Raw genomic sequence first — 16,004 nt, 5'->3', positions numbered from 1 at the left:
CACCAATGTTTACTTTTACAGCTCAACAGTAGAACTTTCTTTTCTGCCAAATCATACAATTGTATTTTCAAAGAAAAAACTAAATGGGAGGGGAAAAAAGAAAAAATATGAATGATTTTTTTTATGTGAGTTTTTCTATTCTCTCTTTTCTATCTATTGATATTGGACAAGGAGGCATACGAGTAAACCTACCCCATTTTCCAAATAAAAACACCTGGTCCTGAAATGTGCGTTTCTTTTCTGTAATACACATTCTTCATCTCGGAGTAGACGTCTTTACAAATGGTAACGTGATCAGCAGAGGTCCCTCTCTCTCCAACATCTCTCTCCTGGATGCTGAGACGATGAATATTTTCAGAGCATGTAGCATCTGTGCCCATCATCACAGAAAAAGGAAATTGCGACTTACAGAGGATTGTAATAGGGGAACTGAGTCGTAGAGGGAGCAGCGGGGATGTTATTTTTCACCATTGTTTAATGGTTAAACCATCCTCTTAGCTTTTATTTTGAAGTATTAACCTACTTCCGTGTCACCTGATTAGGAGTCCTCGTTTAGGGCTCATCGATTACACTCGATATCATGGAGAAAAAAGGTAATTAGCAAACTCCAAATTTGGACCATATCTTGTTTTTTGGAAACAAAAACACTGTGACAGTGTGTACCCTCTAACTGACATTAATTACATTTTTATAAAAATGTAATTAATGTCAGTTAGAGGGTGTGTTCTGTGCAGAAATTATAAGTCATATAAATATGACTTATAATTTCTGCACAGAACACATTCACATCACATGTGGGCCGTTTAGCTATAAGGCCTGCTTCACATCTATTCTAGTCGCTAAATGTGACAAGTGTAGATGGGTGAGTGAGTTTAAATCTCCTACAGTCTATGGTTTAAATCTGACTTCAGGAAGCACATGCAACTTTAGACAAAATGCCTACACGAGCCAGATTCACAACGGAGATCTCATGACCAACCCATAGAGGGCAGTCGTTAATGCATTTTTACAACAAAATAAGCCAAATTTAAATACTTTGACTAAAATGTCAAGATTTGGACCAGAATCAATCATCAACACTACTTAATACTCAAATACATTCGTTTTCAGCAACAACAAAAAATGGTTTTGGGGGTTTAGTGATTTTTTTTAGCGCTGAAAAGGAGTGGGATCGCGTCTGTTACTCAAACCATTACGTTAATTAAAATCAAACGTAATGCTGTCATAGTTGTAAGCCACTAATGCCGTGATAGTGACGCTGAAAACGAAAAAGTGCGACTCCGGTGGGACTCGAACCCACAACCTTTGAATCTCTTCGAATTCATCTACCTAGAAGTCCAATGCGCTATCCATTGCGCCACGGAGCCACCTGTTGCATTGCCACGCATGACGGTTAATGACCGAGGGTTATGGTTAGGGTTAAGAAAAGAAAATGGGAAGGGTCTTTCCACTGTCTTCGGGTATAAATGAACATATATTGGTGCCATAACAAACACAGAGCTGTTAACGGAGCCACATCCTTCTCCGGCCTCTGTCTTCATTTGTCTTGAGAGCTTCCTGTTGTACTGAAGCGTCCAGAGTAATGGCGGCGTTGTGGTCTGTTTGGCAGAAGACGCCCCTCTTGGTTTTTATTTCTGATCGACAGGGTAAACATGCTGTGTCGCTCTCTTATCTATCACAGGCAGCGGTTTAAATCACTGCACAGACCGTGCACACACAAAATCAGATACTAGCATGTCGACTCGACGAGCCTTCAAAATAAAAGCCCGAACGTGAGCGCGGTAACTGTCCTGCTAATGGCATGCATACAGAGAATTACAGGGCTAGCGTTATACAAAGCCTTGTTGTTTTCAGACCTGTCAAAACATCTGGATCCCATTTCGGTGGACGACGTCGTTTTATTTTTTTTTGTCTGAACTGTATTTCCATACAGTTAATAATGTGGAGGTCATACTGGTCACGCAAGGGGGAGTTATGTAGAAAATCCCTGCTCCAAAGCTGTTTAAAGTGGTATGAGTGACTGTCATTACAAATTAGAACAATATTTCAAATTTTCAGCCGTTTTGGCAAATTTAGGCAAATTCTGAACAACAAACAGGAGAATAGGAAGACAAGACAGTTGACCTTGTAATGTTCACTTTGCACCAGTCAAGGATTGAACCCACAACCTCTGCAACCAAAGACCAAAGAAAGAATTCCTAGGAATACAATAACACAAACAAAAAAACATCACCATCACCCCAAAAGCATTTCAGCTGGACTTCGTTGTAAATGATGTGGCCACAAAACTATTTAATCATGATAATGATCATTAAGCATAAATCAGAAAAAATAAATAGCGTTCATATTCATAAATCTTTTTTTTAAGGAATTGTCAAATAGAGGGGAGGGAAGAAAAGGGTTAAAAGTAGTTAAAATGGTTTGAAATGATAAAACTCCACACTACGTGACAAGTTGACTGGGTAGTAAGGCAGATAATTAAGGTTTTACAATAAATTGCTTACCAGCACTGCCAGACATTTCTTTTTATTTATTAATCTTTTCATCGTTGTTTTAAAAGAGAAAGTGATTTGACACCAAGCAAATGTCTTATCACTTGAATCAGTGTCAGTTGAAGTCAAATCAAAGTTAGTCTGCTCTTTATCTTAGCTTGAGGATGTGGTATAACACACCCAGCTGTCAGAGGTCAAGTTGCATTGGGGGTGAAGTAAGCATCTTGGGTGAAACACTCAATCAGTGAAGAATTAACATTGACACAAGAAACAGTCCATGTTTTATATAATAGAAATACTTTTAATTTGAAGGTTCGTCACAGGCATAATCGTAAACAAGATATTTAAAAATGCAGATTCCATGTTTATCATCATCATTCAGACTGTGCACCTGTCATGCGCTCTCTGTGCTGCTGTCACACACGCACACACACCCACACATACCAGATACTAAACAAAGAAAAACCAAGAGACTAGAGATTCTGCTGGATTAAAATGATCCACCGTGGATTCACACACTCACACAAACACACACACACACACACACTCAAACGCACACGCCCACACAAAGACGAAGGTCTGCATCGAGAAGGGAGAGCGATGTGTTCATATTTGTAGTAACTTCTACCTGGACAAAGCAGAGATCCTGAGAAACACAAAAACAATTTTCACAATTAGTGATCAGTGAGTGTTATTCATTGACACAGATAGACACTGTTTAAGGACCGACGCCGACACGCTGTCACTGTGTGTGTGTCTGTGTGTGTATAAAACTCACTGCAGCTTGTTTTGTAACAGCTCCAGTCTCTGTCGGTCGACGTAGCGTGAGAAGAGGGAGAGCAGGTTGGATGGGGTGAAGAGAGGGGGGGAGAGGGAGGAGGGCGGGATGCTGAGCAGCTCCCTCGTCACTGAAAATACCAACTCAGTCCTGGACAGAGAGAGACAGAGAGAGAGAGGGGGGGGTCACTGTGTGTTAATGGGGGGGGGGTTACAGGAACCATTGTGTGATGATGATGACGATGACGACATCACAGACATGCACACCGCTCACCATCGATTGTCGTCCATGAGTTGAGAGTTGGCGTCTGAGCTTTGCATCTTCTCTCCTTCACTCAGGATCAGATACAGCAGAGTCACACCGCACTGCACACAGGTGACACACAGGTGTGTTAGCAGCACACACACAAACACCCGCTGCTAACCGACAGTAAACAATCATCAAAATCAATGTGAATTATTTTTCTGTCTGATCGATGATCGATTGATTAACCCTCCTGTTGTCTCCTGGGTCAAGGAAGGAAGGACGAAAGGATAGATGAAAGGAAGGAAGGACAAAGGGATAGAAGGAAGGAAGGACAAAGGGAACAATGGGAGGAAAGAAGGAAGGGAAAAAGGAAGGAAAGACAGATGGAGGGAGGGAACAGATTGGGTCAAAAAAGAAGGAAGAAGTAAGGACGAAGGGAAGAAAGGAAGGGAAAAGGGAAGGAAAGAAAGATGGAGGGAGAGAACAGATTCGTTCAAGGAAGGAAGGAGGAGGGAACAGACCAGGCCAACTGGATCAAAAGAGGAAGGAAGAAGGATGGAAGGATGAAGGGAAGGAAAGAAGGAAGGGAAAAAGGATTGTGGAAAGAAGGAAGGGAAAGGGAAGGAAAGAAGGAAAGATGGAGGAAGGGAACAGATTGGGTCAATTTGACCCAGAAGGACAACAGGAACGTATGATTTCGGCTCTAATGGAGTTTGTTTAAAGTGCAGAAGATGTTCAGCCTTATTTTAATACTGAAGTGAGGCAACTGTTTAGAGAGTTGAAATATTTTCTGATCAAGACCAGTTGTCAGTTTCCTCGCTGGACGCCATGAAGAAGAATTACAGTACGCATCCGTCTGACCAGGAAGTGGTCTTGTTGCTCTGTGTGTTACCTTGTTGTGCAGTACTGAGGCCAGTTGGCCCTCGCTGCCTTGAAGCTCCTGGAGGAGGTCTGTGAGGGCGGAGCTCGACAGTGACTGGATCACAGCAGAAACCGGCTCCACCAACCACCACAGCACCTGCACATGTTCACATTCACACTGTCATTGTCTTTTGGATATTACCTGCTAGACAACATCCACCATGAGCAGCTGACGGACTGGAAGCGACCTCCATTCGGTAAAAATCTCCATGTAAGTGAATGGGAGTCAAAATTTTATTTCATGATCCGGCTGAATTATGTCATCAGAAAAAAATATGACCTAACCTTCATGCCAAAAAAAAAAAAAAAATCAGCTGTTTGTCGCAAAATGGCAACTGAAGAATTTATTTTGTGTGAAACAGATCGGGTGTCCCACAAAAAATACGTCATCAACTGACACGGGAAAGGGCGGCATGTGGTGTGGGATGTCACCTACGCGGCCTGTAGTTTTTCTGGTTACGGATTTTTTGGAAATTTTATTTATAATAGTTTTACAACAAACTGCTGATTTTCTGGCACGAAATGTGATGTTTTAAACAGGTAGAGGTCATATATTTTCTTCTCATGGCACAATTCAATCGGATCACGAAATAAAATTTTGAGTCCTGTTCACTTGCATGGAATTGAGGTCCCATGACGAGCGTTACTTCCTGCTTCCGCTTAGGCTCTCTATAATCTCATTGTTAAGCTAAACGTATTGGACTGTATCTTTATAGTAAGGATCAATAACACTGCTCCTGTATGTTGACACCATGTCAACAAGGCAACAACACTTTGCTCCTACATGTCTGATAGGTTCGTCATGGAAATGTTGTAACATCTTGTAACTGTCACCTGGTCCTGCTTGTCCTTCTTGGCCAGGGCAGGAAAGTTGCGTGCAATCGCCATGACAACGGCGGTGGCCTGGGCTGCAGGCAGGAGGGGGAGGAGCCTGGATATGAGCCGCTTGCCCTTCCTCACGGACATGATCATCACACACTGCTCATCGCTTACTCTTTGGATGAGAAGAGAAAAGATTAGTATGCACATTAGTGTGGCCCCTGTAGTTCAGTTACACCTCCATCTCCCTCCCTTCCTCCCTCCCTCCCTCCCTCCTTCCTTCCATCTCCCACCTGTCATCCCACTCCTTCTCCCGCAGAGAGTTACAGAGCTGTACTGTGTTGGCTTTATGCTGCTCCAGCAGAGACTCTCTTTCCTCTTCTGGAGCCAGGACGAAACGTTTCTCGAAGTCTTGAACCTCCAGGAGCAAAGTGTACATCTGGAGGACAGGGTGAGATAACAGAGGGACGGGGTCACGCAAGTGTATTTAGGATCCGGTAGTGTGCGTCTTGCAGCCTTAGTGAATGCGCTCAGCCATGATTGTCCTACCTTCTCCACAGTGTAGAGGATCTGTCGCCTCTTATTCCACACCTGCTTCTCTCTTTTCTCCTAGAGGGAGAGGACATAAACATACACTTCAAGTACCGATTAAGAGTGAATTAATTAAAATTCAAGAAAAGAACAGTAGTATGTTTCTACACACTACTGTGAGATGTTTTCACACCGTCAGCTCTTCTGTTAAAACAACGGTGAGAACCCTAAAGGCCACATCAAATACTAAAGCTCATTCCTTGTGAGCCATCTCCCATGTGCATGTGCATTGAAGCAGACGTCACCAGGAGCCAAGAACCTTTCAAGAGACTACGAGCGTTTCAGCCACAGGAACCAGGAACTACATTTAGATCAAGGGATGGTACTTTCTGAAAGGTTCAGGAACTTTGGGGGTTGTGGTCTGCGTACTGGACATCTCTGATTGGATGTGTACTCGCGGCATTATTTCACCTGGTATATTCAATTCCAGCTGCAAGACCACTGTTTTGTTTTTTTATCAGTGGATTTGTTCGATTGTTTTCCACTATAGATACAATTTAATAAAAATGTAATCCTATAAGATACCATATTCACAACAATGTGGGAGAAAGAAGTTATTATCTCCATTACATTGTAGTGTATTACTAATAAGACGTAGGCCGAAAGACTTTTGACACCAAAACAACATGACCGAAAAAGGATGTTGTGATTCCCCCTGTGGCTCAGGGCCGAGGCTTGGTCGGCTTGGCCTGGTCTTCAGGTCTAAAAAAAAAACCTCATGTTATGCCAGAGCTGCCTGCTGCAGAGTGGGAGGCTCTGCCGCCACAGTGGACGTCCGTCTTGAGGAAGGAACTAATAATGAAGACGACAGGAACTTAAAGTCCCTGAAACTTTTGGTCAAAGGCATCGATATAAACCTTCAGAAAATACAGAAAGAGACCACCGAGCCTTCAGAAGAAATACAATGACGACGTATATAAAAACACACCTCATCATCTGTGCGAGTCGTCACCACAGCATCGATCATCTTGCGGGGGTTGTTCACACTGGAGACCGTCAGCTTCCCTAAAGAGCCTGCGAACTGAACTGTGGGTAAAACACAAGTCGACATTCAGAACAGGTCTCCAGTGTCATGTGTGTGCGATCTCATGTTGTGGGAATATTCAGGCGTCATTTACCTGGTCTGTAGGTGTGTTCGACCTTGGCAACCTGAGGGGTGATGAGTTTGGTGGTGTGCTCCTTCTTGCTGCTGTCCGTCTCTCTCTCCTGACGTTTCTCCATCTTTTCATAGTAATTCTGCAAACACACACGTGACTGTGATCAATGGGGGCACTTTTTGTTTTGCTCAGATAGAATCTGCTCCTGAGGATCCCAGTACACAGACGAAAAAAAAACACAACAATTCATTTGAATTTTCATACTTTAGTGCCGTTTATGCTGCTTCAGAATTGCTATTCTATTTGAATTTCACACCTTATGCTGATGGGACAGTTGTTCACTATTACAATGACTGACTGAGGAATGTGTCTTCTTAAAATGTAATGTCACACTCGGACATACTGCAGAGTGTTACACCACCACCTCCTGTCCAAAGTCCACCTTTACGTGTTTCTGTGTCTGCGACAACTATGTGAATGGTTTAAACATGTACAGCAGTTCCCAAGATATTGCGCTGTGGTGATATAATCCTTATCTGACAGAATCAACATGAATCCAACTCCAGTGTCCAGGATTTATATTAATTTTCACATAAACAAAACAATCATGAAGTCACAAAAAATGAGTCTTTACTTACTTTAATTACTTTTAAAATGTTTAAAAACATCCTCAAACCTCCCTCGGCTGAGGTTTATCTTTTACTCCCAAGACAGAAAATTGATTAAGTAGTAAGTAATTGATTAGGACATTGGTATCAGTATAATCTTCAACCCTCATCATCTTCAGTGATTAAGGTCAGTAACAAGTGACGAGGTAAACAAATCAAAAGCCAACCTGATAGTAGTAGTCATCCAGGTACGGGTCGGTACTCTGCAGCTGCATCATCTGAATCTTGGTGACCCACTCCTTCTCTTTCTGAGTCATCAGATTACTGTAGGGGTCCCTGCTGCGCCGGTCCCCTCCAGTCCGTCCTCGGTCCCTACAGGAGGGAACAGAGGTCAGGATGTTAACAGCCTCAGTGGTCTTTGGTTTTCTGCATGCGACACCTGCCGTCTCTGAAGTCTTCTGCAGTGTCTGATGTGTATTCATCTGCAGGGCTGTGTTTTATTTTAAGTGTTAGGGTGAAAACTGTAAACGCTGAATATTTGCCTTTACTAACTGAGTTTGATATTGTGCCTTTACTGAATAACAAATAAAAACAGAACACCATTGTTTTACTGACTGATGAAATAAAGCTGAACCTGTGTCTCGACACTGGAGATTGCCAAGCTGCATACAGTTACCTCATCACCAGAACTAACACTGAACATATATTCTCCACTTTGACATTACTGATCAACACTGAATATATCTCACTGATGATTGTTTTCGTAGATATTTTACTCATTGAAACTTGTATCTTTATGTAAGATGTTCTGAACTGTATTTGAGCTGCTGTGTCCTGTTGAAGAATGTGAGGGAGTCAAGCATTAGCCCCGTGTTACGAAGGGTTAGGCACATGGAGAGGTAGGAGCCAGGACATATAGAAAGATTTATGTGCCTGTTTATGCATTCACTTTAAGTAGTAGTAAAGTTTAGTCTCATGTTTTAACTAACCTATTGTGTTTAAAGACAAATGAAACTTGTAAGCAAACCATATAGATTTGTGCTGAGCTTAATTCATAATGCAATGAGTACCAGTAACCTGTTAGATCATTCAGAGGCAAAGTTGAGGGCACACAGAGCCACAGTGAAAACAAAACACCTCCAAGGCCAAAGAGAGGAGAGGGTGAGAGGCCTGGGAGCTCTGCTGAATGAAGCATTGTGAGGAAGAGTTTTAATGATCTGTATTATCTGCCCTGACGCCTCAGACACCTGGGGTGGAAAATGTATGTCAGTGTAGGGAGGATTTTGTTGTGTTTCAGGTCCAGGGGTTCGTGTGCTGGGAAGATGAGACCAACCTGTGCCAGGCAGAGGGCACCAACGAAGGGAGGGCTAATAAAAAAACATGCATGGAGTGCTGCATGGGTATCAATTGTCTTTGTCTCTTGTCTCTACCTCTGGTGCTCTTCAGTGTGAGGGCTAAGTTTAAACCACAGCCACTCCCCACCTGTTTCTGACCAATAAGAATTAATTACACACACATAGTGCGAAGTATTAAGAATTAATGTAACGCCTTTGTCTTGGGCAGATGACAGAGAATTCTCGCTCTCTTGGGATGGTGATCAGCTAACTGCTTGCAGACTGTGATTTATTGAACAGGAGAGTTTTTTGTATCTGATTCCTTTGATGATCCAATTTAATAAATAGTTGACCGGAACGTTGTTGTTTGTCCTCTCTTGGAATAAACAAACACGCATGTCAGTTTTCCTGTTTTTCTCAACCTGACAGTGTTGATCATTAAGAAGATATATTAGTGATTTTGAGAACCAAAAATCATCTCAGTCCATTAAAATCCCTCAAGTTTTGCTCTCCTGTTGCTCCAAAAAACAGCCTGGTGAGCCAATCAGGAGAGGAACCTCTGACTCTGTCCTGATTGAATGGTGAGTTAAAGGGGCCAAGGTTTGGGAGTGGCCACCAAAAAATCCAATGTCTGTTTAAATAAACAAGTCTTGTAGAGTCACATAAAAACAGCACTTTTCTTTTGGCACTACAATTTTACAAATGCTGAACAATCGTGTTCCTTTGAACATACACACAAACCCAGAGCACAATATCCCACTGTTTTTGTAACAGAGCTTGACAAATTTATGACTGTTCTTCTGATCTTACACACACACACTCTCACTTACCCTCCTCGGCTCTGCATGCGCTGGTTGAGCATACGCCGGTGCTGAGGATGGAGGTGGGTGGTGTTGTGCCGGATGGCGTGGTTGGGGGGGCCAAGAGGAGGGAGCGGCCCCATGCGGTGACCGTGTGGAGGAGGTGGGCCCCCAAAGAACGGCCTAAAACCACCACCGCCTGGTAACAACGGAGGAGTCGGTCCACCGCGAGCAAATCCTGCCACCTGGAGAGAGAGAGAGAGAGACAGGTGAGGACTGAGTTAAGTGTCCAGGGATTGAGGCTGCAGGAAGATAACTGTAAACCATCTTATCACACAAGAGTTAGGGTGTATGTGTGTGTGTGTGGGGGGTACCAACTTGAGAGTTGAGCAGCTGTGCTCGCTGAATCTGGGACAGAACTGGACCAACTGCAGGAGGGAACGGACCACGACACAGTGGAGAGTTCTGAACATGAAGCACAAGATACAAAAGGACATTATCTATCTTAGTATCTATAGCTTAATATCATTACTAATATGCAATCAATTGAGCTATGGCTGTTATACACTCCATGCATACTCTCTTTACCTTACCTGATAACAATGTATAATTTATAGTCCTGTATCACTTTTATAGTTATAACTTTTCATTTAGTAAGATGCACATATGTCCACATAATTTTGATGCACGTGAATGTCATTTTCTGTCCTCTTCACTGTCGGGGGGGGGGGGCGCCCTTGAGCCATTTTGCCACGCCCATGAACAACGGCCACTTCAGGTACCACATTAGGCCAGGATTGATGTATGTCCCCAAATAATCCTCCCAAAAACAACAGGTTTGTTGCATCTCTGCCTTTAAAAACGATGATGACAACAGAGTGAGGGAAGGGGGGGGGGGGGGGGGGGTTAAAGGAGAGTAAAACTCACAGCTATATTGAGGAGGGTGTTGGGTGACAGACGATCAGGAAAAGGAGGTGGGTATCTGTGCTGGACCGGGGCTCTCACATGAACTGCTGCGGGATGGTGGCTCTACAGAGAGCGTGTGAAAGAGAGAGAGAATATGAGAGAGAGCGAGAAAATACTATGGTGTCTGAAAACCTTTTTGCTTCTACAAAGATAAATATCATCATATATCACTTTAAAAAAGAGATTCAGTTTTCATTCTGTCCCAAAGTGGGCCCTCACACTCTTGCAGGTGCCTAGGTTGCTGCTGGGAGGCAATTTAACATCATTACGCTCTTAAGACTTTAAAATGTCAAGAGGATGCCCTTGAGCCATGATGCTACACCCTATCAGTATCAGTCTGTGAATTAAGCCACATTTGTTGCATGCACAAAGTTTTTTTCAACCCTTAGCTCCTCAAAAAAGCCAAACGCCATTATGTGTCGAACATGCTGAATGCCTCAAAATGTGTTCTTTTTGGCAGCGTTTCTTGGTCTGCAGATTTTCCAACATGCTAAAGCCCCTGTAACTCAACTATTCTAAACTGGTACAGATCAGTGCTTGGGTCCTCGTGATAAAAACCTAACTAGAAGCACCCAGGGGTTTGGACCTCTAACAACAAAAGGAAGGAGGGACAGAGGAAGAGTTTCAGCGGGGGAACCACTGCAGAGCGCGGACCACCACTGTCCCATACTCACCTGGTGATTAAGAGCGTGGCTCATTGGCTGTTTGGGCGGGGTCCCAATCGGCACCGCTCTCACCGGAGGAGAGCCAATCACAGGGGAAGACGAACGTGGGGGTGGAACCCTCTCTGACAAATCCCGTCCTTCATCACTCCTACTCTGTGAGGGTAACTTAGGAAGGCCCACCTCTTTGATTATAGACATAAGTGGACTGTCCTGAGGACGGAAGAAGGGAGTGAAAACATAAAAAAAAGAATCATCAGCAAAAGTCTTTTGTATAAACGTTGTAGATACTTAAAAGGAATCAGTCTAGCACACTGCATAACAGCCTAGATAAACCGATGTGTGGAAAATGCTGTCCCCACCATGACTGTACGGGGAGGTGATGAGGTTGTGCAGATTCTCAATGTGGAACAGTTTGTGAAACTTTCTGTCTACTGTGCTGCTGCAACACTTCTGATTTCCCCACTGAAGCACTAATAAAATAATCTTAATTTAGACTTATTTTTTTCCAAAACTTGCTGCATCTCCTAACTATTATCAGCCACTTACAGTTATAACTTTTGTTGTATAATTAACAACTTAATTTACATTCAAGATAGACAATCATTCTGCATGTTGCCAAGTCCCTCACCTCCACATGTGTGATGAGTCCGGGGCTGATGCTGACTGGCCCAAAACCCACACTGTTCTCCCAGATACTGTGAGAGTTCACCTGGAGGTCACAATGAGAGACAATGAGACATTAAACGTAAAAAGATTTTGCACAGGAGTTGAGATAAGTGTGACTGCAGTGATGTGGTTTCAGTAAAGCATTTCTTTTGCAAATCAGTTCAAACTAACCTGGCCGATTGAAGTGGAGCCTCTATGCAGCAAGTGCTGCTGCTGTTGGTAGCTGAGCACTGATGGTGGAAGGGGGCCAGGAGGAAGCCCTGGAGCAGGACAGGGTACATCAGAAAAGATTTCAGCACAAACAGGCAAATCTTCACAAAATCAAAAATGGCCTATGTCCTAAGGGACCAGTTGCATTCCTCGGTTTTCTGCTGCATGTCCACCCTGAACACAGCACTGCCTGATACGATGCGGTCAACCCAGCTATACTGTTGCTGTGGATTAAATGGTGAGCTACAGCCATTTTTAAAACAAACACTGATTGAAAGGTCTCCTTTTTTAGCACGCCTTCTCGCTAAATTAAAAAAAAAAAAAAAAAGTTTACATGTGAACTTTTGTGTAAAAATATTTTTGAATGGTGTAAAATCTCTGGAGCAGCACTGTCACTGATTTCACAAAATGTTGAACTATCCCTTTAAATTAAAAATTTAGCGGGAACTGAGGCACTCAGAGTAGGAAGGTGATTTTAAAAAGCCTTTATTGCAGCATGGCCAAACAAATTAAAACCAAGCCAACGCGTATCCCTTTAAATATTACTAACAGTGATGCATTTCTACCGTGAGGGAGGTAGGCGAGACAAAAAGGGGCTGGTAACAGAATCCATTCATTCCCACCTGAGGTGAAGGGCCCAGGAGGCAGCTGGTTCTGGGGGTGACGGGCATTCTGGTGCGGCTGTGTCGGATGTGGGATGGAGGTGTGCTGGGGCAGGGTCCTGGCTTGGTCCAGACCCTGCAGAACTGACAGGCCTGGTCCTGAGGAGTTCAGGGACAAAGGGAGCCTCTGAGTTGCTCCGACTCCTGTGATGGCTGGGTCAGCCTCCAAGATGAGTCGGGCCAGAGACTCGGCCAAGTCACCTCCCCCTCCTCGATCCTCCACATCTAAAATGACAGTTTCACTTTTTGGATATCTGCTCTCACAAAGAACCACTCCAGGAAAACTCAAAGAGATTTTCATAGAGCTAAAAATGACCAGTAAAGTAACTTAAACAGCAATAAATAAACAGAGTCAGGCGTCACTGGTGACATCACTGACCTGGTAGACGTTGCCCAGAAGAGGACAGGGAGTAGTTCAACGGTGGGAGGGAGAGAGGGGTCGACGATGAAACCTCAGATCCGCCTAAATCTGAGTCCCTTCCCATCGCCCCTCCGGCTCCGAGGACATCCCGCTCATCAAGCTGAGCGAGACGTTTGTGTTCCTCCTGCCAGTCATCATCTGTAACAGAGGCCAGAAAGAGTGGATGGATGGTTGTTCAACGGCAACGACTCACTTCAGCTGAGGATGAAACCTTCATGTGCAGCATTTATGCAAGTGATTTATCTCTGTTATCATAGTGACTGATTTTTTAGGGTAAAACAGAAGCTTGATGGAGACAGACAGAAAACAGCTAAAGAGTTGTGAGATTGAAATATATAAAGAAATAAATACATTCTAAATTGACAGACTACTTAAAACTTAAGTCTAAAATGTGCATCAGAAAATGTGTTGTTAATTAACACATTACAATAAATATTTACGTATGTGCGACTCACCAATGGCCCCAGCTCCAAAAGTGTCATCATTGAACTGATCGATTTCATCTTCCTCCGCTACCAATCCATCATCTTCCTCCTCCAGCGTACAGTCTTCATCCAGGGACTGTAAACATAGCAGGAGGGGTGCATGGAGGAACAGGGGGCAGATGGGTTGCAGAAATGGGAACAAGAAAGAGATGACAGTTGGAGTGGAGTTGGAGGGAGGACAGATAATAATTGTCATTACAATTCACAGTAATTGTTACCAGAGGCACATAAAAAAACACATGTATATATCTTTATAAAACTAAACTTTAAATATATATTTATCTTTAAACATTTTAAATATAGATTGTGCTCCCCAGTGCAATATGTCTGCATGCACAACATAGTAAGTGCCTGGGGAATTATTTACCCCACTACAATGTAGTCATCCATATGATTAATTATAACTGCAACTGAATGTTGGGAGGAAAAAAGGTTTGCTGGGTTACAAAGATGCACATTCCTGCATCTACTGTGATGTAGTTATTGATCAGAGTTTCAGTAAGATGTATATGCCATAAAATGCTTAGAAACTGACACACAAGCTTCTCATCTTTGGGTCTAAGCAGTCAGTGTCTCTCGTGCATGCTATCGATTCCTGATACCAAATACAGCACGTGCCCCAAGGCATCAGAGTTTAATAACTTGCTACAAAAGTATAGCTACAGATTTAGGGCCTGTTATATACGGTTCCCAATTGAGAATCAATACATCTCAACAATACATCAATACATCTCAACTCCAAGTGAACACAGACTCAAAGTGTTCAAAAAACCTGCATGGATCCTGTGATTACACTCACAGTCAATGTGCTGCTAGTTCCGGACAGATCGTGGGATTGAGAGTGACGTTGGTTTTATTTAAGACTCAACTTTAAACCTATGAATTTGACTCAATTGATCATTAAGTGTACAACATGTCACACTTTGCAGAGGATAAATATTTCCAGCAGCACTGGGCTGTCGGGCTGGAGCAGTTAAAGAGAGCTCGTTAGCCAATATGCTAAAGCTGACGTTATATCACGCAGGACATAACGTCGATGAAACACACTGCTCCCCAAATGACCGATAGCTTCGGCACACAGCTGGACGACAACACACAAGACGTCCTTGACTCTGGTTATTCATCAAACGACGCACTCGTTGTGGTCAGCAGGGTGGGAAAGCTCTCACCTTCTCCCAGGCTCATGACACCAGGCGAGCTGGCTGCTTCGCAGGCCGCCAACCGCATTGATTTTACCAGTCGCATAAACAATAGACAAGGTTCACCGTGTGAAGCGCAGGCAGCCGGGCTGACCCGCAGCTCTCTGTCGACAACCTGCCATAAAAAAGACTTGTCGGAGGGAACGTGAGTTTATAAAAGACAACACTCACCTGAAATCGAAACATCTATCTTTAGGTTTTCGGTAAAAGAAGTGCATCAGGAGCGTGGCGGCGCGCAAATGACGCAGCAGAGAGACGTCCGCTTACGTGCGATCGGGAACGACGTGAACGAGCACGCATTCGCGAGGAGGAGTCGGGGGCGCGCTGTCACTGCCCGATTTGGACGGCCAGCGACCACAGCGGCTGGCAACCCTCCGTTACGTCACCGATTGGCTTGTGAGTGCCGCGTAGAAGCCAAGAATCTGGCAAACTGGACGTCGCCATCTTGATTCTAGGAGCGAGAAGAAACCGATTTAGACCGAGAGAGGGTGGAGCCGTACCGGGGAGGAGTGAGGGGCGGGTCGGACCCGTGGTCTTCCTCCTCACGCTGCCTGGCAAACTGCTGGACGTGCCATGCATGCCTTGTTAATGTAATGCTGTTAGCTGTGACAACTCGAGGTAAATGTTAAGTAGTCTCAAAAGGTGATTACACACATGTCCATGACCATGTTTGGCAAATATCATATCACACAGTAATTTGTTAGTGTAGCTGAAGTTAGCTCATGTAAGCTAATGTTGCGTATTCTAACATAGGTTTTAAATGGTTTTGAATGAATTAATGAAAATGTGTTTATTTCGGTCAGGTCATTCAAAATTAAAAGTCCAACAGAAAACATCAGTTCAACTAGAAAAGAGCCAAACCGAAAAGGAATAGGCTGAAGCTATCGCTTATTTTCGCCTAACTTACCCTTCTGTTTTGCGAAACATTAACTCTTCAAGACAGACAGACCGGTTTCATAACTGTCACACATCAGGAGGACTGATGATGCTCCTCTCACCTCACAGTCAGCCTGTCACCTCACTGTTGCACCACCCTCACAGATA

At 43.7% G+C, this 16,004-nt stretch overlaps 1 protein-coding gene across 1 annotated transcript; it reads right to left on the bottom strand.

Moving 5' to 3' along the window:
- Positions 1-2,786: 2,786 nt before the first annotated feature.
- On the bottom strand, positions 2,787-15,242 carry patl1 (PAT1 homolog 1, processing body mRNA decay factor). Its single transcript, XM_083999598.1, has 20 exons — positions 15,132-15,242; positions 13,732-13,837; positions 13,235-13,414; positions 12,817-13,080; positions 12,155-12,243; positions 11,946-12,026; positions 11,327-11,527; positions 10,614-10,715; positions 10,065-10,151; positions 9,717-9,931; positions 7,780-7,924; positions 6,966-7,083; positions 6,776-6,873; positions 5,806-5,865; positions 5,550-5,695; positions 5,272-5,431; positions 4,409-4,534; positions 3,544-3,635; positions 3,271-3,420; positions 2,787-3,138 (listed from the first exon to the last, which is right to left on the bottom strand). The coding sequence occupies exons 1-20, from the start codon at positions 15,144-15,146 to the stop codon at positions 3,117-3,119; spliced, it is 2,457 nt and encodes an 818-aa protein (XP_083855724.1). The 5' UTR covers positions 15,147-15,242; the 3' UTR covers positions 2,787-3,116.
- Between the last annotated feature and the right edge of the window lie 762 nt (positions 15,243-16,004).

This window comes from Trachurus trachurus (genome assembly GCF_905171665.1).
Source record: "Trachurus trachurus genome assembly, chromosome: 1".
Lineage (NCBI taxonomy): Eukaryota > Metazoa > Chordata > Actinopteri > Carangiformes > Carangidae > Trachurus > Trachurus trachurus.
The sequence above is the reverse complement of the archived record's forward strand: the minus strand, read 5'-3'. Positions and strand labels throughout refer to the sequence as shown.

Bases quoted from the DNA above. Each gene is read 5' to 3' on its own strand.
- patl1 (XM_083999598.1), bottom strand. The intron at 13,081-13,234 runs GTCAGTGATGTC...CTGTCATTTTAG, and splicing joins TTCTGGGCAACGTCTACCAG to ATGTGGAGGATCGAGGAGGG. The intron at 3,421-3,543 runs GTGAGCGGTGTG...CTCTCTGTCCAG, and splicing joins CTCATGGACGACAATCGATG to GACTGAGTTGGTATTTTCAG.